At 46.6% G+C, this 27034-nt stretch overlaps 1 protein-coding gene and 1 long non-coding RNA gene across 4 annotated transcripts in view; one reads left to right on the top strand and one right to left on the bottom strand.

Moving 5' to 3' along the window:
* The window catches only part of IRS2 (insulin receptor substrate 2), a 29249-nt gene extending 15656 nt beyond the window's left edge, over positions 1–13593 (bottom strand). The window contains exons 1-2 of one of the 3 annotated variants that reach the window (XM_015851423.3): positions 9929–13593; positions 5902–8603 (exon numbers count right to left, since the gene is read on the bottom strand). In XM_015851423.3, the coding sequence (XP_015706909.2) occupies positions 8578–8603; positions 9929–13370 (3468 nt within the window). In that variant the 5' untranslated portion in view covers positions 13371–13593 and the 3' untranslated portion in view covers positions 5902–8577. Of the gene's footprint in view, positions 1–5901; positions 8645–9928 lie in introns of those variants that run through there. The other 2 variants (XM_015851425.3, XM_015851426.3) reach the window with 2 other exon arrangements.
* A 4248-nt stretch (positions 13594–17841) lies between these two features.
* Positions 17842–26784, top strand: LOC107307935 (uncharacterized). Its single transcript, XR_014941716.1, has 3 exons — positions 17842–18048; positions 24918–25057; positions 25751–26784. It is a non-coding gene; the product is annotated as an uncharacterized LOC107307935 (long non-coding RNA).
* The last annotated feature ends 250 nt before the right edge of the window (positions 26785–27034 follow it).

Raw genomic sequence — 27034 nt, forward strand, 5'->3', positions numbered from 1 at the left:
AGAGGACTCCACAGCCTCTCTGTGCAGCCTGCTCCAGTGCTCTGTCACTCTTAAAGGGAAGATATCTCTCATGTTCAGATAGAACTTCCTGTGTTTCTGTTAGTACCCATTGCTACCAGACCTGTTGCTGGGCACCACCAAAAACAGCCTGGCCCTACCCACTTGGCACCTGCTCTTTAGATATTTTAAATCACTGATAAGTTCTCCCCTCTCCTCAACTTTCTCTTCTCCTAAGTCTCTCAGCCATTCTTAATTAGGGAGATATTCCAGCTCCTTCATCATCATCCTTGTAGCCCTGATAACAAACAAACAACAAAAAACAACAGATACACTATTCTAATGTTACCAGCTCTTACACTGCATTAAGTTTACTGTCACTTGGATGTTCACATTAACTGGGGGGGGGGGAAGGAAACACCTATAGACCTGGTCTAGAAATCATTTAATTATTTACAGTGCTGAAACTTATTGGTGCATTTACATCTGGAAATCATCCTATTGGCTAACATTCAGCAACTGATTAATACCAAAATATTTATTTAAGACCCATACAATCTACTATTTATTTAGATTACACCAGTTAACGTAAAAGGTTTATCTTGACAAGATGTTTGTTTGACATTTACAGATTAAAACAGAGAAGTATGATGAATTATATTTTTGTAGAACTCCAAAAGAAAGCAACACCATCCTAGCACTTATTTGTGCAAGCAAGAATATCTCTCTGATAGTTGTGAGTGGAACTGCTGGAATATTGGGTTTATAAGGTCATTAGCACTCCCATTTTATGTTTACAGCCAACTCCCTGAAGCATTATGTGCTTCAGGATCATACGTTTATCCCTTATGCCTCTTCACGTACTCATTTCCTGTAAATACTGTTAAAGTCATGAACATTAATTCTGTGACCACTATGGAATGAATTACATACCCCTACACTGCTTTACAAGTTTGATTCCAATTCTAAATATAAACATTCAGAGTTTTATTAAATCAAGACTAATTAGCTGTAAATAATGCTCATAATAAAGCAATTTTTGCAGTTCACAAACAATTTGAATATTTATCATTATCACAAGTTTTTAATGAATAGCTCTTGGTTATTACAACAGAAGCATAACTTTTCTTCTTGTTATGTTAAAGAGACAATATTACTACAGTTAATGCTTCATTGATTTTGGCAGAAACAATTGCTCAGGAATTAAAACTTTATTGTAGAAGATGCAAGTCCAGCCTCTTATAAACTTTTCCAAATGATACAATAACACAGTTGAGAGAAACTACCACACAGATGAATTTCACATCCACCTTTCAGAACCAAATCTCAGAAAACCCTTGCCAATAAATCCTTTTCCGGGTGTGACCTATGGGGGTTTGTATCAATTATACTCCTACTTCTTAAATATAATGCTAAAATGTAGCACTTGTAGTTGGTAGCAATAACTTTGTATAGTGTCAGTTACTCCATCCCTGAAGGCAAACTAAGCCAGCCTCACTACTACTTTCCCTTCCTCAGGGACCCTTCCTGCTGTGCCGGGTATCTCACTTCCCACACAAAAGCCAAGCCTAACTTTACCCCAAAAGATGTTCACAGGAATGTCTTGTTTGATCAAGTTTGTAACTTGCAGGGAGCTAAAGCCCAGATCCAACAAAAAAATCTTCCAATTCCTCATTCCATACATTAGCTTGACAGTGTTTACCAATGTAATGAGGGCTTAAACTGGACATAGAGAACCCTCTTTAATATCATTTTAAAATAACATGCTGCCAGGGAAGACACGAGACAATAGGTAAATCTAACATTGCTTAGATCTAACTTTACTGACAGGATTTTCCCACTGCTACTGGAAAGACTTAGTGATTTGCCTTTGACTTCAGAGAAGCTGAGTCCTCACCTCAAGTCTCTTGAAACTGCCTGTGAAACTCAGCCAGACTGAACAGTGAGTTTCATACCTTGCACTCATCACCAGAGCATGTTTCAAACATGTTTTTTAAAGCATGACTTAAAAAAGCTTAGAAGACTTTCCACTGTGTTCTGTTGTTTCTAATAAACTTCTGCTGTTTGTGGTACTGGTAAGTTCCCTGGCTTGGCATTGCACTCAAGCCCCAGTGCCTCCATTTCTGACCCCTTCAAACAAAAACAAGCTGCTCAACAATGTCTAATCCGTGCGTCATGTAATCCCGCTTAATACTCTACAAACTCTGGGTAATATTTGGGTAGTTTTTAAATTTAGCAAAGAACATCCTGGCCTACTTCAAAGACACCCTCGCCATGGGTAGCATCCACGAGGGACGTCACCCATGTGAATTTCAAATCAGAACGGCAACCAAATGTAAACACACAAGTGAAAGAAAGACAAATTGAGAGATCCTGGCCTAGTGACATAATAACAACATTTAACACTAGAAGGCAGACAATGGAAAAATGAACGCATTATGCAACAGCAGCACACACCATTCATAAGCAGCTAACAGCAGCCGTGGACCCTCTGAGCAGCACAGGGCCGTGCCCCTCGCCAGCACCCCACAGCTCTGATGTTAAATCACACACGTGCTCCTACCATCTGCACTGAGCTGCAAAATAGGAAGTCGGGTGTCACTCCAGCAGAGAAACAGAAAATCCCTTCTTTGAGACACCCTACCCTACCACCTACAACGTAATTATCTCAGAAGCATCTCGCACCACAAGAGCTTCAGAAGAAGGCTAAATTAAATGCCACGATAATTCTTGTGTATACACCCAAATGTCCTTCCTAAGATCTTTCAGAGCCTGGCTGAAGGACAAATGTGCTCCTGTTTTGTTGAGGCTGTCAGGCAGACAGTCTCCCGTCATTAGCCTTTTGTCAACAGCGATGCTGGGGTAGATTACGAGCGCAGAGCCTGTCGTGGCAGGTGCATGGCCCTGGGGCTGCCATCTGCCAGGAAGGAAGTGTTCTCCTCTAGGATGCTGAAGAGATTGACAAAATGTAAACAAAACACTGAATCACTACTAATCTATGGAATCAGGCTACTACGTCCCTCTTCCGCAACGTGCATGTTATGATTAGGAGGAGGGGCTTAGGTCTGGCGCTTGGGTTTTTCTGTCAGCAAACCAATGACAGAAATAGTTCAGATAATAATGCACTCTAGAACTGTTTATTTATTTATTTATTTATTTGAGTTTAACCAAGACAAGCAAATCCAGGCTTGACAGAAAACAAAACTCAGTGCCGAAAAGATGCATTACTTCTCCACTTGCAGCTTCTAGTGTGTTTCTTCAGAAAACACATTGTCCTCCACTGTGTGAGCAAAACATTGCTTATTGTTATTATTTCCCTATACCTATGCATAACTTGGGGGTGTCACTGCTGATAAATAATCATTTGAAAAGAAAAGCACATAATCTGTAAATAATGAAAACTGTGTGGATAACAGAACTTTAAATATTGTCTTTGCTTTTTAAAAAATAGACTTTCAACTGAATCCCTCATATTTTAGAGCAAATATTTATGCTGAACAGTGCTAGTTTTGCTTTGACTGGTGTTGGAGATCTGTGCTTCACTGCAGTTGTCAGACAGCAGCACACTTCCAAGGCACAAAACTTACCAGAGGAGTCCCGGAAATAATGCCTGTTCTTCAGGAGAGCTGCCGATAGCACCTAACAGAGATGACACTCCTCTGTTTTCCTTTAGGAAGCTTCAGGTGTTACTGTCTGTCTTAGCGCTCTAACACTGAAGTGCTCTGTTTTACATTACCCTCTGTAAAGGTGCAAGTAACCTTTACGGTGTTTCTTCTAGTTTTCATCTAAGTTTTCATTCCAACTAACAATGCCTAACCCTAAAATATAAATAAAACCCTGAAATTACGGGATTCATCCAATGTAAAGGAGCGTGGAAACAATAGATGTGATCTAAACCAGTAACCCAGGCTTCTTCTACAGCTCACAGAGGTGCAGCAAAGTGGAGGGAAAATTCACCCTGCTTTCTAGTAGGTGTCAACATTAGGTGGGAGGATGAGCTCCTCTAGAGGAGTTCTGTTTACTTCTGCTGATTCTAGAGGATTACCAGGATACACACACAGTCAGGCTGCAGAGACAAACACCAGGGTGAAAACAAAAAGAAACTGTCCTTTGGACAAGCTCCAGGAGGAAAAGCAGTCTTTTCAGCAATTGGCAGCAAGGAACTACTCCGCTGAACTTGGCTTTTCAGGACTGCCACTCTTGACCCCCTCCATGTATACACATGGAAACTTTAAAAACAGCTGCGCTCCAGACAACACGCACACAAGCAAAATGCATCTGAACTTTGGGGTCAGTGCACTATCTCTAAAAATGAATGGATGCTTCTCATTACCACATGCATACAGCTCACTTTTAAGCAAGCATTCAAAGAAATAACAAAAAGAACTGTGAAACCCTCAACATTACACAACCTTATTGATCAAATTAGTCACAATACTCATGTTTTACTGTTACTATACACACTTTGCTAACGTCATGTTAAAACTCCCACAAACTGCTACAGTACAACACAACTAATACATAACACATAGACAACAAAGAAAACAAGCAGACAACTACTGTAACAACATACTACACCCTTAACAAGTTAAAAAAAAAAAAAAAAAAAAAAAAGAGAGAGAGAGAGAAAACAAGCTATGGCCATTTATATTTATTACTTTGAAAATAAACATATTTACTGTGATTTCTAAGCGCTTTACTGAAAATCTGATAGAGAAGAACGCCTGAATGTGTCTATGTTGCCACTGAACTGGTGAATAGGCAGGAAAGTTGCGTTACATACACTAATAATAGCATTTCTGTGTGTGTGTAGATGCTTGCTGTGTTTCAACTTTCAAACCACTTCAGCATTCCGGTATAATTACTGCTATTTAAAAATGACAGTAAATCAAGTGTAAAGAATCCCATGTTATTCCCTCCTTATTAGAGAAAACACAACCAATACACAACAACAACAACAACCAAACCAAAGACCACCATTATAAAACAAGTCCTAATGCTCTTTCTGTTCAAACACTCCTTTATGCATTTTAGTTACAAGGGAACGTTAGTCTCTGTAGCTATCTTGAAAGAAATCAAGTAATCAGAAGCAATCATCAACCTAAGCATTTCCTCTGCCTTGAGCAATGACTGTACCGGTGCATTTTAGAACAAACCCTCCATTCAACTCTGTCTATAACAATTTATCTTAAATGACTCAAAGCAACCATGACATTCCTAACAAGAACAGTATAGCTAAACGTAATTTAGTATATAAAGCAAAACAGAATATTAAAACTTGTAACATGTATGAGACTTCTATCTGCTTGTAAAAAGCTGGCATCCACATAATCAACAGAATTTAAAATATCAAAGGCTCCATTTAATCTCAGATAGCTTCAGTTTACATTTTGTTCCACAAATGGTGCTGCTGGGTTCAGGCTTAGCCATTTTGGTGTGGTTACCTGTAAAATGCAATCTGAGAGACAAGAAGTGCATTCATAGAGGCAGTAAAAGACAACCTCAGATGTTTAATTCTAAGAGGTAAAATCCAACTATGAGAGTTGTTAAAAGCAGTTCAGTTCTTTCGGGTGTTAATTGTGATGTTCTTAAGGAGCTTATCAGCAAGGGAATATACTACGCTTACAACTACCTTACTCAAAGATGACTTTAAAATGACTTCTAATACAACATACAGTTCTTTCAATCCTTTTAAGAAGTCACTTAAAAAATGAATATAAGTTTTGGAAATGAGACAATTAAGCATTCTCACGCTGCTCTCAGAATCAAAACTTTAGGGCTGTTGGCATACTAGAATGGAAAGAATTTTAATAATTCATTGTGCAAAGCAATCCGAATGAAAAAGGAAACAAGGGTTGTGTTTGAAATAATCTGAAATGCCATCAGAAAGACACAGGGAGAGAGTTCTTAAGATATGCTTTTTATTTGTTTTAGGCACATTCACAAAACCCTCACAAAAGTAAGAACTAATTAACAAGGGGGAAGTTTATTACTATCAAAAATCACATTATTACGATCTTCAGTAGATGCGTTACAGATGATTACTTTAAATAAAGGCAACAAAACTAACACAGGAAGAACACAATCCTCAGTTGCTGTTGCAGGTTTTGTTTTTTGTTTTTTTGTTTTCTTGTTGTTTTTTTTGTACCACTATACATAATATCTTTCCAGCTTTGGAAAATTAGACCAACTACTTTAAGCACTGAAAAGTTACAGAGCATGATGTTAAGAGAAGACAAGCCTGGTGTTTTCAATTAAGCAGAACTCCCAATTACACAGTCACTAACCTTAATGGGAATTTTACTTATGAATCCCAGGATTACATACAAAAGGTAAAACCTTTACCCCACTGAAACTGAGACAAACCCCCCCCCACTTTACTTCAACAGAGTTAAGATTCACCATAAAAAGTCACCTCACTGTTGAGTGTTACCTGCCATAAATACACTGGAATAAATAACTGACACTGTACAAGAAAAATCTGCAAATGCCTCTATAAATAAAACCATACACAGAACACACATTTCTTTAAGCAAAAAAAAAAGCCAACCCAAAAGTGGTCAGAAAGTCAGAACAAAAGGCTAGCTAATTATCCGTATCCAATAAGAGCTTTAATTGACCAGTAAAACCATTATTTTATTTACAGATTGGATGGAAGCAAGGATTTCTCAGATTCTTCAATATGCACATGCTTTCAGCGTACAGTAAAATCAAACATGTTGATGATTTCAAGCAACCTTTTGATTTCTCTGTTGTCACAGCCATTGTGGTGGCACAAGCTCACTCTTGTCTTGAGATGACAACATGGAAGAAGATCCCACAAATACAGCACTGCTACAGCAGAGGACAGGTACTGGCAGCAGGAAAAATCTACATGTGAAAACCAACCACCTTCAAATGACAAAGATTATTTCCCACAAAGCATTTATCCACGTGAAAATACATTGATCGCTACAGAGCTTAAGGAAGAATTCAAATTGATTTTTTCCATGTATTTTACACTAATTTACTATTAAAGCAATTACAAGGAGCTTGTTTGTATATCCTGTATCTGACTTGTTCTCCTGCTCCAATTGTTAAGCGCACGTGGATCCTCCATTGTCTTATGAACTGCATAGAAAAATCCCTCTTCTGTTGGAAGAGGCAAAGCCTGCCACTTTGATATATACAGAAAAACAAGATCTGAAAATAGTGCAAACAGCTCAGTAATCAATGCTGATTACACGTGATGTAAGAGATCTCTCATGCAAACCATTATTTTACTAAAACAGACTCTCTCAAATCTACCTGAATTACCGCTGTGTTAAAATAACAGTGAGTTAAAATAACTTGCTTTTGCTCACATATAGTTTCCTTTAAATTGTCTCTATATTTCTCTGAAGAATATATAAGTCTTAAAAATCTCCCAAGCCACAGCTTTCGGAATTCAAATACACGATGCTAAGTGATCATTTTAGCAGTGGCAGAAGCAGCTCTGTAAACAAACTTCAGTGTGAAATCCTAATGAAAACCAAAAGAGAAACCTGGAAATTTGCACAAGTGCATCCCACATATCCTAACAAGTTCCTTCCTGATGTATTTCTGCTACCCCCTGCTACAGCTTTTCCTGCTCGCCTGCCACAAACGCAGCTCACGAGAAGCCCTGAGTTTGACATACAACCCAGAGCACTCCGACTGATGCTTGTGCAGCTTTTTTCTTACCGCCCTCGCTTCATATTGGCTACAGCAATCCCCGAGTAGAGCAACTGCGCAGCAGGCAGACACATTTTCCAGGGAAACAGGAGGGTGGAAGGAGAGCTTTGCCTCCTACGTGGAGATTAAACCTCAGTGAGTTTACCCAGAGCACTTCTGGATGAGGTCTACGTTTATGAGCTTAAAGGAAATAGGGAAAATAAATACACATACAGATTAAACATTAAAACCTGTCTATAAACCACGCTTTGATAAATATACAATAGAATTAAATCCTCTCCTCAGTACGTTATGTACCAAATTAACGTGGCCACGTTTCTGGCGTTACCCCTTTGTTTACTTTGCAGGAGGACAGCAGTCAGTCCCCAGCTCGGCTGCCCCACTCCTGCTCCCAGCCCGGCTGATGGGAGCGCTGCCATACATGCCAAGTTTTCTCTGTCACTGCCTCCCTCTGCCCTCCCCCTGACTTCCCCCTCTGCCTTGGGGTCAGCAGTTTGGAGACTGTTGTGGAAATAGTTATTTCCCAACAACAGCTTGGTTTTCACTTAGGGCCATAGGTGGCTCTAGAAAACCTGTTATTTCTGTGAAAAATCGGTTTGCAAAGAAACACACACAATAGCTTGCTAGTGGCCTAGGCTGTAAATTCAAAGCTGGTCTTGTATAGGGCAACACAACCCATATGCACAGCATCTGCACCCGCTTCAGGTCACGACATACGAATCCCAAAAATGACCCCAGCGAAAACAAAAGCAACCACCAAATAACACTCTGCCCTCGGCCCTTCAAGTCACTCAGAATAAGCGTGCATCCTTTAAAACTTTGCCATCTCATTCAACAATCCTCTCGCGTTAATTAGGTTCAAAGCTTGCTCTGCCAACGCTGGAGCTCTCATCTTTTCCATCTTCCTTTACTCCCTATCAAAAGAGAAAATATTTTCTTCTTCAAAATCGACTGGCTAGGAAGAAAACAGAAGGAAAAACATTGCGAGCGTGGCTCTTAAAGACTGCCACTTTTTGCACATAATTGACAACCTCTATCAACAGCACGGATGCAGAAGCAACACGTATTTACCTCCAAGCAACCGCTTCTGTGCACTATGTTGTTTCACCCAGCCAGCCCCATAAACATCTATTACAGCTCTATATGCATACAGGTTTAAAGTACCATGTCTTGCATAAATGCAACAGCAAAGAGGATCCCTACGGTGCCTCATCATTAACTTTTAATCCTTGACAGATTGGCTGTTCTGGGTCCTCCCCAGCCAGCATTCACTTGTATACGAATTCCCGCTTGTTAGGAAGAGGCGGGTTGCTATTTGGGGGGGGGGTGGGGGGAGGAGGGAGAAGGGCCGGGGGGAAGGGTGTTCTTTGTTCTTCCCCTTTTAAGAAAAAAAAAAAAAAAAAAGAACAGGAAAACCAGCACCTCAACAAAGGAACAGCTACAGAATTAAAACATACATTCTCCCTCAGTCCTTGTTTCAGATTTCACTGGCTTGCTTTTGTCATTGAACACAGAGTGCTGGTGCCCCAACACCCTCCCGTCACCCCCCGGATATGAGCCCAGCTGCCGTGGGGTTGTGCTCCAAGCAAGATGCACAGTGCCACATGGGGCAGCCTGGGTGCACAGCAACTGCTGGACATACGGGGGGAGGTTTTTTTGTTTGTTTGTTTTTTAATTTCACATTCCACACTCGCCATGATTTACTGTTAAACTTTTGCAAGAGATAAGAGATTTCAAAATTGAGATATTGAAATAACCCTTCTAATTTTGTTACGGTTGACCTTCTTAGCTTGAGTGCCAGGGATTTTTTTTTTTCCTGTAATCCCGTGTCCTCACCCCAACTCGATCGTTTCACATTGTTAAATAATATTTAGAAGCTGTATTAACATGAATTATTTTGGCCACGTTTTCCAAACACTTTCTGAAATCTTACATGAGAAAACTCTGAAGTATAACCCAACCATGGCAACAACGTAAACATCGGCTTCTTCGGGGTATCCCGAAGTAAACACTCATAGCAGCCCAGAAGAATTTAAACACAAAGGAATATCCCCAAAGTAAACTTTTCCCTCATACAAAGAGGCAGCGAGCTCTTTCAAGACTGGCGATTACAGCATGTGTTTAGGAAAGGAGATTTTGAAGAAAGAGCGATGGGAGAGCGCTCTCTGCAACAAAACCCAGACCCCCCCGTGAGGAACAAACCCACTCCAGCCAAGCACCATCCGGTGTAGCTACTCACCTTTCACAGCGCTTGCTTCTTTCAGGTTGTGAGACAGAAAGTCTATGCTGGCGTAGGCGCTCATCTCCACTCCGTTGACACCTCCGTTCAGAACATGCCTAGCTTTTGACCTGGCTTTGTCACAGCCTGCCAGGCTGCCATCCACTAAGTCAATGGCAATGTAGTTGAGGCCGTTTTGGAAGCCAGCTGAAGTCTCCCGGCACATGGGGCTGCTGCCCTGCTCCTCCTCCAGGCCTTCGCTTTTCCTGAGGGACACGTTCTCCACTGAGGCTGAGTTGTGCCTTTTGGGGTTGTGTGCAAAGGAGGGGGACACGGGGGTCACAGTGGTGGTGGAGGAGAAAGTTTCCGAGCTGTGCCTCCTGCGCCCCTGGGGATCAGCCCGAATGACCTTGGCCCCACGGTTGGGGTCTGGGGGTGGGCTAGAAAGGATGAAGGCCTCCACTCCAGAGAGGGTGAGCCTCTTCACCCCGGCCGTGGGGCTGGTGACCCGGGCACTTTCTGGCTTCTGAACGATGGGTTGGGGTGGGGTAGTGGCCATGCCAAAGGTCATCTCAGTGTAATCCCCGCTGTCAGACGGGCTGGACAGACATGCCACCCCTCCAGCTGCCTTCATGTAGCGCCCATCGGGCTGGCTGGTGCTGGAGGAGGAGCCAGGCGAGAGAGCTTCCAAAGAGCCCACCGAGACCGTGCCTGACTGGGAGGGTGACTGTGAGCTGAAGTCGATGTTCATGTAGTCGGAGAGAGGGGATCGCCTCTGCCCCGTGCCCGAGCCCAGGGAGGAGGCTGGGCTGTCAGTGGGCAGTGAGGGGGGAGAATAGACAGCGGTGTCCCCGAAGTCAATGTTGATGTATTCCCCGGGGCTCTTGGGCTCGGGAGGCAAGGGGTGTTCATTCATGCTGGGCAGCATCGTCCGCAAGGTCTCCAGAGAGAGGCGGCTGGGCCGGATGGCCCGCTGGCACCGCTGGCTGAGGAAGCCCTCGGTCCGGCTGTGCCGCAGGGGCGAAGGCACCGTGTGGCTAGAGGGGGCGAAGGTGCCGGCCGGGGACGGAGCCGCTCCGCACACCGCCTCCTCCGGGATCATCCTGCCCGGAGAGTTCATGAACACGTACTGATCGCTGTCCTTAGCCGGGCCCTGGCTCTTGTAAGAGCGGGGCAAGGAGCTGTAAGAGTAGCAGCCGGGTTTGAGGGGCTCGCCAGCCCCGTGCGCTACGGGGGCGAAGAAGAAGTCCGGGGGGGTGAGGGAGGGAGCCTGGGACCCGTGCTGGGGGTCCCGAGGGGACATGTTGATGTAGTCGCCGTTGCTCAACCTCCCGTCCGAACTCTCCACGGACAGCTTGGAGCCGCACCACATCCTCATGTAGCCGCTGTCGTCGGGGGAGCTTTCCCCTGGCGAGCTGGTCTTGTAGCTGCTCCCGTTGCCGGGGGAGCCGCCTCCCACCCCGGCCCGGGGCTGCAGGATCTGCTTGGGGGCCGACACGCTGGTGGGGCTCATGGGCATGTAGTCATCGCCACCACGCCCCCCCCGACCCAGGGCTGCGGCCACGCCGGGGGTCATAGGCATGTAGCCATCATCATCTCCGCCCCCGCCTCCTCCTCCCCCCCCTGCCGGCGGCCCCAGGTTGGTGCTGCTGCTGCCGGAGCTGCGGTGAGAGCCGATCTCGATGTCCCCGTAGTCCTCGGGGTAGGGGGTGTAGGTGACTTTGGGGGAAGCCCCGGCCGGGCAGGAGGGGAAGAGGCGGCCGGCACTGCCGGCAAAGGTGGCCCGCATTAGAGTGTACTCGTCCAGGGAGGCGGAGGAGACCTGCGGCGGGGCGGGCCGCTGTCGGCACGGGGTGGTCAGCGAGTAGGTCCGCTTGCGGTGGCCCCGGTCAGCCTCGGGGCAAGGCCGGTAGCAGAGACGACCGCTCGGGGGCCGCTCCATCGCCATGTAGCCATACAGATCGGTGCCGCCGCCGGAGTCCCGCACCGGGGGGGTCTCGGCCACCGATTCGGGCGTGATGCTGCGGTTGCTGGCGGTGGAGGAGGAGGAGAAGGGCCGCGGGTCGCCGCCCGGGCTGGAACCGTACTCGTCGAAGGACATGAAGCCCGCGTCGCTGGGCGAGCCGGACACCGAGGCGCTGCCGCTGGACGGGCGCTGCGGGTGATGCGGGTGGGCCGGCTCGGAGCCCAAACCGCTGCTGGAGGAGAGACTGACGGGACTAGTGGCGGAGGGGGGTGAGTGAGAGGCGGGCATGGACATGGAGCGGCTGCTTTGCAGCCCGCCCCCGGCCAGCACCGGCAGCAGCTTCCCCGCCGGTCGCCCTCCACCGCCGCTCAGCGTGTGCGAGCGGCTGAGCGGGGTCCTCACGGGGCCGGGGCTCATGGGGCTGCCGGCGGCCGAGCCCACCCGGCAGCCGTCGCCCTCGCTGGCCGTCCGCACCCGGCACGGCGCGGCCCTGCTGCCGGCGGCCAGGCTGTCGGTGCGGGAGCGGCGGAGCAGGCCGGTCTGGCTGGGCGGCAGGTTGACCAGGTGGTGGTGCCGGCGGCCCGGCACGGTGATGGGGTGCGTAGCAGAGGGGCCGCCGCCTCCGGCCGCCCCCCCGGAGGAAGAGGAGGACGACGACTGGCTCTTGCTGCGGGGCCGGAACTCGGACAGCTCCTTTAGAGCCTTCATAGCCTCCAGGATCGTCTCATGGATGTTCTGCGCCACCACCGAGTCGTCCGCCTGCATCCACAGCTCGCCGGGCCCGGTGGCGGCCGAACGGCCCACCTCTATGAAGAAGAAGCTGTCCGAGTGACCGCAGCGGCGGATGTTCATCAGCTGCAGCGTGACCGAGGGCAGCTCGCAGTTGAGGCGCACGAAGCCGATGGTGCGGGCCGACAGGCACAGGCGGTGCACGCCGGTGAGGTTCTTGCTCTGCCCCAAGCCCTTGGGCTTCAGCGTCACCTGCCAGACCTCCCGGTAGGCGGCGGTGGCCGGCGTCACCAGCCCGTAGTCGGGCTCCTCGCCGGCGGCCAGCGCGGCGAAGGGCGAGGGCAGGGGGCGGTGCGGGGAGCCGGCGGCCGCCTTGCCCTCGCTCAGCAGGTCGGTGAGGGCGCGGTACCAGCCCTCTTGCTCCTGCTCGTTCTCGGCCGCCACGGCAAAGTACTCGTCCTTGGTGTAGAGGGCGATGAGGTACTTGTGCTTGGCGTCCGCCCGCTTGTTGATGTTGAGGCACGAGTCCAGCGCGATCACCCGCTTGGGCGCCCCGGACTTGTTCCTCCATTTCTTCTCGCTCTCGTAGTACTCCAGCCGGGCTCCCCCCGCCTCCTCCCCGCCGCCTCCGGGGCCGCGCAGTACGAAGAAGCGCTTGTGGCCGTGCTTCTGTTTGCGCAGGTAGCCGCACTTCCTCACGCCGCGGTTGTTGTTGTTGTTGTTCAGGTTGGGGCCGGGCGGCAGCCCCGGCGCTGCGGGGCTCGCCATCCCCCGGCCGTGCGCTGCCGACGCCGAGCGGCTCAGCCGCGGGGAGAGCGCGGCCGCCCGGGCTCCTCAGCCGCGCCGGGGCCGGCTCTAAGCGGCGGGTGCTGCCGGCGGCCGCCCGACGTCCTGCCCGCCTCGGCTCCCGGCGGCGGCGCCCGGCCGGTGCTGCTGCTGCCGCGGCGGGTGCTGCCTGTGCCGGCGGGAGCGTGGCAGTGAGTAACGCATCGCGCACCGAGTGCCCCAACTAAAGAGCAAAACAACACGTGACCGCCGAGTTACCGAGGCGCTCGCACACCGAGACGGGGCGGGACAACGCCGCCGCCGCTCTCGCCCCGCATTGGTCGCCGCTTCGCCCGAAGGACGGCTCGATTCGCCAATCGGATAGCGGGGCGGGCTCTAAGGCGCGAGACGGCGAGCTACCATTGGTCGTTGGGCGCCTCGCCTACCCCCGCCCACGGCCCCCCGGCTCCCCTCAGGCACCGCCCCCTCAGAGCGTGCCTGCGGCGCGAGAACAAACGCGCCCGGCGAGCCCGCGCGTCAGGCGGGCGGTGGGGCCGCTTGTGGGGCGGCGGCGGCTCGTAGCGACTGCGGGGGTCGTGGCTGCGGCGGGGGGAGGCTGAGGCTGAGGTTGGGAGGAGGCTGAGCCTCTCTCGGCGTAGCCCTCACCCCCCCCGCCCCGGCAGGGGAGCTTCCGGGCGTGTGTGCGCGGTCCCCCATCCATCACACGCGGGCGTGTGTGCGTGCGTCAGCCCTCCCCACGCACGCACGCAGCGCCCACGCTCTCAGCCCCTCCACCTGGCGGGTGAGCATCACACCCCCACCGCTATCTGCACTCATCAGTTCATCCCCCCATCGCCACCGCTACCACCGCCTCCCCTACTCCACGCAGCCCCCTGGGGCCTCCCGTTGGTGCGCCGCGATCAATGGGCTCCTTTCTCCTCCCGAAGGAGGGGCGCGGTGAAACTCCTATGAGAGGGGGATCCGGGCATGGTGGGGCCCTGAGGGGGCTACGAAGCGGGGGCTGCCCGGGGGGAGAAGGGACGTGAATGGGGGTCGCGAGAAAAAGGCGAGAATAAAGGGAAAGGGAAAGGGAAGGGAAAGGGAAAGGAAAGGGAAAAGGAAGGGAAAGGAAAGGAAAGGAAAGGAAAGGAAAGGAAAGGAAAGGAAAGGAAAAGAGGAAAGGAAAGAGGAAAGAGGAAAGGAAGGGAAAGGAAAGGGAAAGAGGAAAGTGCTGCTTGGGAGGTGATCCCCGTATTCCCTCCAGGGTCATCGTAACCCGGTTAGAAATCAACAGCAGAACAGGGAGGGGGCGGTTGGGGAAGACCACTGTGACCGCAATACCGGCGGGCTGAGGGAAAGCGGCTCCGGGAGGAGGAGGACCTCTGCCTTCGTCATATGGGGAGCGCTGGCATTTACGTATGAGCTGGTAGTCACCTGCTTCTATTGTTGGTTTTCTTTAAGAAAGGGAGAAAAAAAAAGCAACCGGTGGAAAGCGGAGGCTGTGAGCTGTCCCTCGGAACGAGGAGGGGCTGTACCCGTAGGGCAGCTCCCCAGTGCCGGCCCTGCTTGCCCCTCTGCTGTCCTCGCAGCCTCTCGCTGGGCTCCGCGTTGGGAAAATGAGAGGCATAGGGAATAAATGCGGGTGATACGTTCTGATTGCATAACAGATCTCAAGTTCCGCATGAAAAAAAAAAAAAAAAAAAAAAAGGAAAAAATCGGGAATTGTCGCTTTTCTACCTACAGCTGCATTCGGTCTATTGAAGCCTTAAGGGGAGTGAAGTTAGGTGAGCAACTGCTGCCCCTCCGAGCAATGCAGGCGCACACACTGATAGGAGTCATCTGTCTGAAAACCCCTCACAAATATGGAAAGATTTCCCCCGGAGTTTATGAAATACGTTCGGTGACCTTGAGCACACATTCCTGGGTCTGACATATTAGAGGAGATGAATATTCATTCGGCTAAGTGATATTTTCATACATGGCGCTCGTTACTGTGCAGTCAATAAACATTTTGATAACATTTCGCAGCAGAACTAAGCGCCCTATTTGTATGACAGGCATTAAGGCACCCGAATTCAAGATTTCTGGAGAAAAATTACCCAGTCCTTTCAGTGTAATTACGGCATCTTTAATTAAAATACATGGACTAACGCCACTACTCCACCCCACCTCTCTGCTGCAGTTCACTATTTCTACAAGCTGGCTTGTCTTATGCTTCCTCTATTGCAGTGTTAGCAGACTGGCTTTGATTTCTGTGGGCTTTCAGAGAGGCAGGATGAGAGTCCGAATGGCCAGAGATTACCACATGTTCTCCTGTGCCACCAAGTTGGGCAGAACACAGGGGTGGACAAATAGGGACAGTGGCATCTTCAAGTATAATCACAATAGATTTTGCAGGAGGATATTTGCTCAAATCATCTCCAAGGGATAATTCCATCGTGATCAAAGGGAAAAAAAAGAAAAGAAAAAGATCGTTTTACCTCTCCCGTTCCTTTTTGCCTGTCATATCTCCCTGCCCCATCTCTATTTCACCACATTTATCTTGTAGCTTGAGGTCTCTGCTGGGAATTCTTTGCCAATATAAGAAGTACACCAACAAAATAGTGCTCAGATTCACATCTTTCAACTGCTAAACTTTGCTTTTGCCAGCATACCGTGTTCCAGCCATCTCCTTTTTCGTCCAAGAATAATAAGCTGTGCTGGGTAATGGTCAGACATCAGAACAGACTATCCATGATAGGGGCCTTTGCCTACAGTTACATCAGCCATCAAGTGTTGCCTCCTTTCACCCCAAGCTGGCAGAGACACAGCAAGGGAAGAGCAGCCTTTGCTTGTGGAAAGGCTGAAGTTCAGTTTAGATACAGCAAACAGAGTTTTGCCAGCACAGAGCCTTACTGATTTCGTGCTGCCACTCTTCAACTATTTGGAGGTCCTACATGCCAAAAGAATGCATGTGATCTTTTCATATATTTACAAATGTACTTAGACTCGTGTTACTGAACTGTATGGATGGATAACAAACAGCGATCAGCAACGCCGTGATCTGCAAGCCGTGAACCTCTCAAATAAGTCTTGCTTGGGAAGACTGCCAAAATGTTCAGCATTACCTGCACCTGGTCAGATAAAAATATCACCTCTGGGGACATGCAACTGTTTTCAGGTGCATGTGGAAGCTTGAATCTACAAGCCCAGCACACGCAGGTTCCATCTTTAATTTTTTCTCATGCTGGGGGGGATTGGAGCTCCAGGTGCTAGGGATATATCGCAGGTATTGCCCCAAATCACAGGCAGGTTATCCAATGCGATCAAAGAGGCTGAGTGCATGAGTCAGCTGGATTTCAGGATTTGCCGTGTGCTTCAGAAATACGGTTTTGTTTGTTCTTAGCCTAAATCTAATTTTGAAATGCTGTTTCAATCTGAGGATAAGGAGTAAGAGTTGAAAGGGATGTGCCTGATGTTTGGCTTGGCCGTTGCCTTCTACCTGCTGCCAGGATCACAGAGCTGATGGTAGTCAAGCCATGGGAAAAGCACAGAGAAAGATTATGTGCGTCAGCAACACTTTCTTGTACTATCAGGAGTGCACTTATCTGTTCCAACAAAATAGAGTGATTTATATTTTGATGTCCTTGAACTTCCACATAAACAGGTGAAGTCAGTTTATTCCCTTGTACATTTGTTTGCATACTTGCGATACAGTGTCATTCTGGTTATACATTTCATAACCTTACTGTATGAGGACATGAACTCTCGGCAGCGTCTTCCTCCCTAACCTTTCTCAGCTCCTTTGAGCGCTAATGGGCCGTGACAGCTCCTGCCCAGAAGCAGGGTCTGTGGTACTAGGGTGGGGAATGAGCATCCATCCTTCATATAGTTTTAGGGACCTGCTTGTTGATACTGCTTCTTGGCTAGTGTCTGCTGCAGGTGTGTGTTATGCCTTTGTAGTGGGAGCAGCTCAAAGGGGTATGATCTTCTCATTCCCCAGACTGCCACAAACACAACAAAAGTGATGTTTGCTCGGACCGGGGAAATGCACAGGGAAATCTGGCACACGCTCAGTTCCCAGTTCATGCGATCACAGAGTTGGGTATTTTCCTATCTAGCTCACAATTTATGCTCCCAGTGGGGCGTTCAGAACGCAACACACCGGGACCCGTTGGGAGAGAGCGTTCTGGGGACAGCAGCAGGTCAAGCCCATGCAGTCTGAGCACAGAGGTGATGCACTCAGGTACACCAAGACACTGCTGCGGGCACACACCTGGGGAGGCTGCTCATCCCGGAGCAGGACGGGGCCTCGGGCGCGGTCCCGCTGCCCGGGAGCGCGCATGCGAAACGGGCTGAGGCGCGCTCCCGCATCCCTAAGCGTGCTCCCTACGGTGGCGCGCCGGTGCTGCCCCCATCCGGCGGTGGTTGGAGCCTGTGCTGCTGTTAGACGAGGCAGCACGTAAACAAATACGTAGCGCTCCTTGGAAACGGTGCCCTTTTACATTTTCATTTTTGAAGAGATTTTGTTCCGTCCTGCTCTGAGCTGTAGGGATACCCGAGGTCTAGGGTCTGCCAGGGCCTTTCTCTTCAAAAAAAGATGCTGATGTTAGAATTCAGGATTTCTTTGATGCAATATTTACAGTGAAATTTCACCAAGGCCTTTTCGCCCAAGCACAACAGGATTCCAGCAGAAATTGGGGTTTGTTTTCTTTCTCTCTTTTATTGCTTTTTCTTTCTCTTTTCTTTTTTTTTTTTTTTTTTTTTTTTTTTTCCTGATCTGCTTTTTCAGTCTATTTCTTCCCAAGCGGCTCCTGTGTGAAAGCCCATTTGCTTGCCCCCTTCCCCAGCAGGTCCCTCCAGCATCCATCTGTTTGCCTCTTACTGCCTTTGGAAGCTGTTCCTCAGCCAAACAATCCCCAGCATTCAGCGCTTCCCTCTACCCTACTGCTCCATTGACTGTCTCTCTTTGTTTCAGCTCTGCTTTAGGTAGTAATTCTTTTTTCCTCTTTTATTTTTATCCCCCCTCCTCATAAAAAACATATTTTGTTATTTTGTTTGTTTGTTTGAACTTCAGAAGGGAGCCCAGCATCCTCAGTTTTTTATCTTGATGCTGGGATAATTCTAACAGCAGGGGTTATGCAGTCCTGGGGCAGAGTGTCAAGGGATTTTTATAGAGGCCCCATCACTGGAGCATTTGAAGCTAGGCAAATATTTATCAGGACTGACACAAGTACAGTCGTCCTGACTCAGGGCAGTGTGATACCTGCATGATCTCATGTTTACTTCCAGTCCTGTTTTATTGGATTTCTATGATATATACACCTTATAAATAGCCCCGGGATTGTTACTGATGAAAGGGGAAAAACAACCTTCACTCTGTCTTTTTGTGTGTCTCTACTTGTTCTGCCTACCTATTTGATAAAGCGTAACAAGGAATGTAAAACTATTAATTATCACAACTATTAATTGTCCCTTAGTGTTTGGAATATGCCATCAGTGCAATTCTTACCCATGCAAAACATTCACTCAACCCATGCACATACAAGCCCCAGAAATATGGGCACTACAGAGGAAAACCTTGGCACTTTTTTTAGCATGCTCCTTCAATGGGAGTTTTATGTGAATAATATGAGGAAAGCTTTCTCTCAGGATGGACTGATTGCTTTCAGAGAGGGTTATCATCTATCTGCATTATTTAGACAGCGTCTGGGAAACTTGCTGGAGCCTCAGGCTCCCATTGTGTTAGACATTGTGTAGATGAGTAATTAATGGTGGGCCTCCTTCTGTTTTGCTTAATGTATATATTGTACGTATACAATGAGTTGAGGAAGGTTGCCGATGTGGGGAGTCAAATGGGAAAGGCAGTTCTGCAGCCTCGTATACAGTCTGGCTGGCAGAGAGGCTTCAGCCTGTCAATGGCCTCACAGGGGGACACTGCAGGTATTTTCAGGGTTTAAAGAAGAACCCAAAAATGCCAGCTTCACACATTTATGGCCATATGGGGAAGGCAGGCAAGGCAGTACGTATGCTGAAGGAAGAGGTGGAATGTCTTCTTTAACATGCTGTTCCGTATTTTTTCAGCTGTGCAGTTTAGATGTAACTATTCACTTCAGAACGATAAAGCATACAGACAAAAGAAATAGAGAACTGGTGACGTTTGGTATTTATCCAGTTTCCTGCATCTACACTAGAAGCTGAATAAAGCCTTCCCACAGTCAGTGGGCTTGGTGGTATGGCTACTACACTCACTATGGACTGGTTGGTGGGGCAGAAGAAGCGGAGGGCGCATTGCCAAGATCACTCTTAACAAGCACCACCATGTTCATGTATCTAAATAATAGTGACTTGCCAGGATAATTACGATCAAGTAATTTCCACAAAAAGACAAAAAGGAAAAAAAAAAATAGGAAAAGAGGATGCCACACGTGGTCTGCTATTCGTAGACACAGAACAAAACGGTCACTTAATGATAATAAAATATTCATGCGAGCATTACGTTTTCATTACTGATGTGGGAGACCACAAAATCAAATACAAGCAAAGAGTGTGCTTTCAGTTAAACTGCTGATTTTGCAAAGGAACATTAGATGGCATTAATAACAGTAGAGCATGAGGTAATCATGGCAAATGGACGTGTTTTTAATTTCATGTCTTGTATTTAATCATACAACAAGAGAATATTTCTAGGTACTCCATTCCCATTCACTTCTGTTTCTTGCCTTTTTCCCCACTTTGTTATTTTCACAGAATCACAGAATCACCAAGGTTAGAAAAGACCTACAAAATCATCCATTCCAACCATCCATCCATCACCAATAGTTCTCACTAAACCATGTCCCTCAACACAACGTCCAAATGTTTCTTGAACATCTCCAGGGTTAGTGACTCCACCATCTCCCTGGGCAGCCCTTTCCACTGCATGACCACTCTTCCAGAGAAGTGGTATTTCCTAATGTCCAGCCTGAACCTCCCCTGGCATAGCTTGAAGCCATTCTCTCTAGTCCTATCACCATTTATACTAGAGAAGAGGCTGACCCCCAGCTCAGAACAACCTCCCTTCAGGATGTTATAGAGAGCAATGAGGTCTCTCCTGAGCCTCCTCCAGACTTAACAATCCCAGCTCTCTCAGCCTCTCCTCATAAGGCCTGTACTCCAGACCCCTCACCAGCTTTGTTGCCCTTCTTTGAACATGCTCCAGGGACTCAATGTCCCAAAACTGGACACAGTACTCGAGATGCGGCCTCACCAGAGCTGAGCACAGGGGGACAATCACCTCTCTGTTCCTGCTGGCAACACTGTTTCTGATACAAGAATGCCACTGGCCTTTTTGGCCACCTGGGCACACTGCTGGCTCATGTTCAGCTGATCATGAATCAATACCCCCAGGTCCATTTCCTCTACACAGCCACTCTGCCCCAAGACTGCAGCATTGTCTGGGGTCATTGTGGCCAAAGTGCAGCACCCCACATTTGGCCTTGTTGAATCTCATCCCATTGGCTTCAGATCAGCTATCCAGTCTTTCCATATCCCTCTGTAGGACCTCACTACCCCCAGGCAGATCAGTACTTCTAGCCAACTTGGTGTCATCTGCAAACTTACTGAGGGTGCACTCAATGATCTCATCCAGGTCATCAATAAAGATATTGAAGAGGACAGACCCCAGCACCAACCCTTGGGGAACCACTCATGACCGGTCACCAGTTGGATTTAGCTCCATTCACCACCACTCTCTGAGCCTGGGCCTCCAGCCAGTTCCTTACCCAGCCAAGGGTGAACCTGTCCAAGCCATGGGCTGCCAGTTTCTGCAAGAGAAGTGGGGAGACACTGTGGGAGACAGTGTCAAAGGCTTTGCTGAAGTCTAGGTAGACTACATCAACAGCTTTTCCCTCATCCACCAGACAAGTCACTAGATCATAGAAGGAGATCAGGTTAGTCAAGCGGTTTTTCTCCCTGTTGTCTCACTGATATGTAGAGAAGACTTTTTTTCCTCCAAACCCACAAGGAATAGGAAATGTCCACTGGGCCACACTTTAGTCCATTCAGATCATCTCAAAAGGAGAAGTAGGCTGCAAATTTGAAGTTCAGGACACATCTGAGCTCAAAAATTCACTTAGTTCTGAAGGAAACTGCAGCCATTTTTGGTTAAGGAGTTGTTGACTTGTAAAACCTTTTGAGGCTATGAAAGTAGATTGTTAAAAGGTGAATGACTTCAAACACAGATGTTGCATAAACTGCAGCTGCAATGGATGTGGATCAGGTAGCAAAGGCTCAGTGCTAGCAAATCAAAGCAATCTCTTCCTGCAGCTGGAGCATTGCAAAGACCTGGCAGAACCTTCGGAAGTGCAGCCCCCTATGTATCTTTTTCTTACACCTTCTAGCGCTCTGAAAGAGCCTTTCTTTTCTGGTACAAAGTGTTCTGGGGTTGTTTGCTAACAAAAACTGCTTTTGTCCCAGCTGACTCGCATCTGACGAAAGATCCTTGGATGACTCTCCTTCTCGGCCTTTCTTTTATCTTTCCCAGCAAATGTATCTGCCCCACAGTCTCTGCAACTCTTCCCTGGGATGGCGTCCCCCTTTGTAACAATATGACCTTTTTTTCACTTTGCTTAGAAACACGTAAGAACAGTAAATGTGCAAAACATGTAACTGTATCACAGTGGTATAAATTACACAGATATACGGTATTGATTGTGCAAAGATCAGATAGTTTTAAAGTCAGTGAATGGCTGTCAGGTTGTTAATTGAACATTTGCTGAAAAATGCCTATGGCAAGGGATCTAGATATTGCTGCAGGATAATGGAATTTAAAAACAACATTTGTCTGCCACCATTCTGCCTTGGATGTATTTAAAGAAATATCAGGAAGCTCAAAACATTCACACTCGAACGTCCTTACATTACTAATCCTTTAGAGTGATAATAATGAAATAACCCAATTTAATAGCTTGATGATTTAGCTACTTTTTAACTTTCAGCTGGTTAAAAAGGCTTTCTTGATTTTCACACTTCTGAAGTCTGTTTATAGTTAATTTTGATTTGCTCTTTCCATTTGCAGGTTCAACTTTGTAACCATTCTGCACACTTATATCAACTTAACCTGTTACTTTAAACAAAGTTATTTTCTCCAGCCCGACTTCAATAATTTAAAAAATATTACAGAGTATTCACTGTGAACTGTTTCCGTGAGTCTCAGGAATACTCAACAATTGCTTCAGAGGAGGTTCAGGTTGGATATTAGGAACAATTTCTTCTCAGAAGGGATGGTGGTGCTACAGTGGCACAGGCTGCTCAGGGAAGTGGTGCAGTCACCATCCCTGGAGGTGTTCAAGAACTATGTAGATGTGGCACTGAGGGATGTGGTCAGTGGGCATGATAGGAATGGGCTGGTGGTTGGACTGGGTGATCTGAGAGGTCTTTTCCCACCTTAATGATTCTATGATTCCCTTCTTTTGGAAAACAAGCCCACTGAACTGACAATATTTTCTCTCAAGTTAGCTTCAGAAAATTAATATCTGCTCCTCATCATAAATAAGCACAGGAAAATACAATTTTTAGCACTTACATAGACCTGGGGTATTTGACACGAATGCTGCAGCTGTACTCTGTGATTCCAGAAGTGATGTTAGAACTCTCTCTACTTTCTGTAAAGGAACTCTAGAGAACTAATGTCCCAGATATTTTCAATAGCTAAGATGAATATATGTGTTTATTTCCTTGCCTGTCTGGATAACATATGACCCCTTTAGAATTTATTGGAAACAAAACTAAAAACTTCAGGAAATGTTTTAGACACTATGGGGACAAATTTTAATAATTTCACTGAGAATCTGAGAACTGGAAGACATCTGTGCTTTAAAGTTGCTCATTGCTCTTGGAGTGCTGTGTGTCAGCTGTAGGGCAGATGTTTAGCCAGCAAGGGAAGTCAGAGGGGAGCCAAATTAAGACATCTGATTTTTTCCTCTCCTCCCGCACAGACTGTCTGTTGTTGATAGTAGAGAAGGAAGACACCAGCTGTTAGATCATTGTTTTTTGTTTTGTTTTGTTTTGTTTTGTTTTTTTAGAAAGGGCAGAATTACAGACTTTGGATGTATCCACAGATATTTGGATGGGGGATTAAAAACAGAAGCCCAAAGTATCCTTAGTATGGCGGTGAAGATGCTGAGGGGCAGGGATGGTATACCTGCTACTGCTCATTAGCACTTTAATCAGAGATACTCTGTCCTTTTTTTTACCCATTTTCATCTATATGGATCTTCATATTCAATACAAATATCAGTGGTTATTAGCTAAGGTGATTTTTAACTCATTCTGTCTCCCAGCACTGGTATCCACTTGCTCCCACCTGACCCTTCTCTCCATTTGGTTCACATCTCACGTATTTTTGCTGCAGGCTCCTCTGCTCCATGAGCTGATGTACTAGATGCAGCAGATTAAAACAAACAAACAAACAAACAAACAAACAAAACCCCACACCTTATTTTACTGATTAGATAGAGATAGGATCACTTGTCAGTTCACAGAGGAAAAGCTGCAGAACCTAATTGCAATGACTGACCAGATACCTTGCATTCACTGGTATATGGGGTATATGCTCCCATTGCAGGTCAGCATGAGGGTCATTGCCTCATACCATGATCTGATGCCTCAGTCTGATTTTCTATCATGTTAGCTGACATTACTACTCTGTTATCCACTGGCACTGAGGAATACAAAAAGATTACTTGGTAAGACTCTTTACTGATGGTTCAGGCTTGCAGCAATGAAGTTAATGAGAGAAGCTTGAGGGCTATCATAAGAGGCTTTAGGGGACTGGGGCAGTTGTTAGATGGAGCAGGAGGGAATACAGGTGGTATTTTCCTTTGTCCCTTCAGTGGAAGGGAGGGATACTGAGAGGACAAGGAAAACTTATCTGATAAAGACATGGCTGAGAGGCTGATGCCATCAGTTACAAGGGGAAAAGAATTCTGGTTCAGGAGCTGTCTAGGCTCATTGACAGGACCTTAAACTAGGTTTGAAAGGAGAAGAAGGTGATATAGAGCCTGTCCATGACAGTGCAGGATAGTATAGCTAAGCTAGAGGAACAAGCTCTTAGTGGGGGCCTGCAACCTGCTACATCTTGTGATGATGAAGGCAACAGTGAATCTAATGGTAATTCAAAGGAATTAAGGAGTTATCCTCTCAGGGGGTGACAAGACCAGCTGCCCAGCTAAGTGTCTTTACACTAATGCATGCAACTCGAGGAAACAGGCACGAAGAGTGGGGAACAACTGTGATACAGGAAAAACATGATGTAGTTGCCATCACTGAAACCTGGTGGGGTGATTCCTATGACCAAAATGTGATTGTTGATGGCTACAGGCTGCTCAGAAGAGACAAGCAAGGCAGGAGGAGACATCTTTCCTTCAACATCAAGGAAGGATTAATGTGTGAAGAGCTGTCCCTGAGAAGCAGGTCAAAAGCCTGTGGGTGAGAGATAGAGAACAAAGCAACAAAGGGAGCTTTATGGTTGACATCTACTATAGGCCATCCAATCAAGCAGAACATGTTGATAAAACTTTCTTCCTCCAGGTACAGAGACGTTGTGATCACAGGCTGTCATCTTACTGGGGGTCTTCAACCACATTGATATCTGCTGGAAAAGTAGCACAGTGCACTGTAGGTGATCCCGGAGACTCCTGGAATATAACAAGGATAACTTCCTCAGCCAGGTAATGGACAGCCCCATCAGGGGGAGAATGCAGTGCTGGACCTGTTGCTCACCACCATGAATTAACTGATTGGTGATATCAGGATTGGAGACTGCCTGGGATGTAGTGACCACGCAATTGTGAAGTTCAAATTCTTGAGTGATATCAGGCAGGCAAAGAGTAAAATCAGGAAGTACTGATACTCTGAATTACTCTGTCTGCATACTACAAAGTGGAGTAAAATGTGTTTGCTAAGTGGTAGCTTCCATTGTTTACGCCTTTCATTGTTTATGCCTATCTCTATGGAGACCTTAATTTGCTTTTGTCATCCCATGAGAAGGCCATCTCTGACCCCATCCAGAGTAATGCAATGGATCACATCAGCCAACTTAGTGTCATTTTTTACCAAAAAAACCCCCACAAAACTATCAACTATTGTCTCCCATTTTCTTAGAGCAGTTACACTCCTCAGGCCTGCAAGTGTCATCTAAATATCCTTCTCCCAAAATATGTAGCCTTCAATTGGCAATACTAACGTCCATATTGTTTCTGCTTAGCCAGAAATCATCTGGATCACTTCCTGCTCATCATCTATCCTCAACATTTCTCTTTTCCTTTTTGTTGTTTGCATAAATTAGAAATATTTCTAGAGTTAGTTTTTTATTTTGTATTTTGTTTGTTTGTAATATATATTTCTTTCTCTCCATGCCATAGGTAAAATCATTGGATACAATCTTGGACAAGAAGATGGATCTGTTTAGCCTTGAGAAAAAAAGGCTGAGAGGGGATTTGATCCAGGTTTATAAATACCTGAGGTGTGGGGGCCATAGTGGCAAGGCTGGTCTCTTTTCAGTAGTGCGTGGGGACAGGACTAGGGGTAATGGGCTGAAACTTCAGCGTAGGAAGTTCCACGTGAATGTGCGGAAGAACTTCTTTACAATGAGGGTGACGGAGCACTGGAACAGGCTGCCCACGGAGGTGGTGGAGTCTCCTTCTCTGGAGACATTCAAGATCGGCCTGGACGCCAACCTGTGTGACGTGGTGTAGGGAACCTGCTTTGGCAGGGGGGTTGGACTCGATGATCTCTAGAGGTCCCTTCCAACCCCTACATTTCTGTGATTCTGTGATTCTGTGAAGAAAAGTTCTCTTAACACTGCACTGGTGAAACTTGGTAGGTTTTAGTTAACAATTACATATTAAATTTCCAAGTTATACAGTTTGATCTCATTTAATAAATATTTTCTTGATTTTCTTCTGATGTTAATAACTTAATCAAAATGTAATGAGGTATCAGTGTTGCACAGGTGAGTGAAAGCCATTATTTTATCAGCATACTTAACTTTATAAAATAGACCAAACAATGGAAATTCTGATCTCAGAAAAATACTATGCAATTTGTTTAACTTAACCTGTTTTGCATAAAATCATGTTGACTGACAGTAATTATGTTTCCATTTCTTATTTCCTTATGGACAGAGTCCCGTATCAGCTGTTCCATTCTTCTGCACAGAACCAAGGTCAAGTTAGCTCATCTACAATTACCCTGTTTACACTTTTGAAATATCAGTGCAGCATTGGATATTTCCGGGCCCCTTTGGTTTCCACGGAATGCCAAGGCTTTTTGCCAGAAAGCACCAGTACAAGCTTCCTTTTAGAAGCTTTAAATAAGTTATCCACTCCTGCCAATTAAAGAATTTAATAGATGCTCTTTACCATCGTCTAAAAATATATCAAAATAGATGGTATTTTAGAGACAGTATTTCTTTCTTTATAGATATCTTGCTTACAGAAACTAGATGGAATGGAAATGATCTCACCTTACTTGGTAACACAGATATCAAGATCTAAGCTTGTCCATTCCCTAGGGTGACCATGCCTCTGTCCATAGTGAAAACCAGACATTTTAGAGCTCCTTGAATCTGAACTATTTTAGCTGCTTACATTATAATGGAATGAATCATGCCTTACAGTGCCTTTTTTTTTTTTTTTTTTTTTTTT

Source organism: Coturnix japonica, chromosome 1 (assembly GCF_054131305.1).
Source record: "Coturnix japonica strain WE chromosome 1, WE-NBRP24, whole genome shotgun sequence".
In the NCBI taxonomy this organism is placed as follows: Eukaryota; Metazoa; Chordata; class Aves; order Galliformes; family Phasianidae; genus Coturnix; species Coturnix japonica.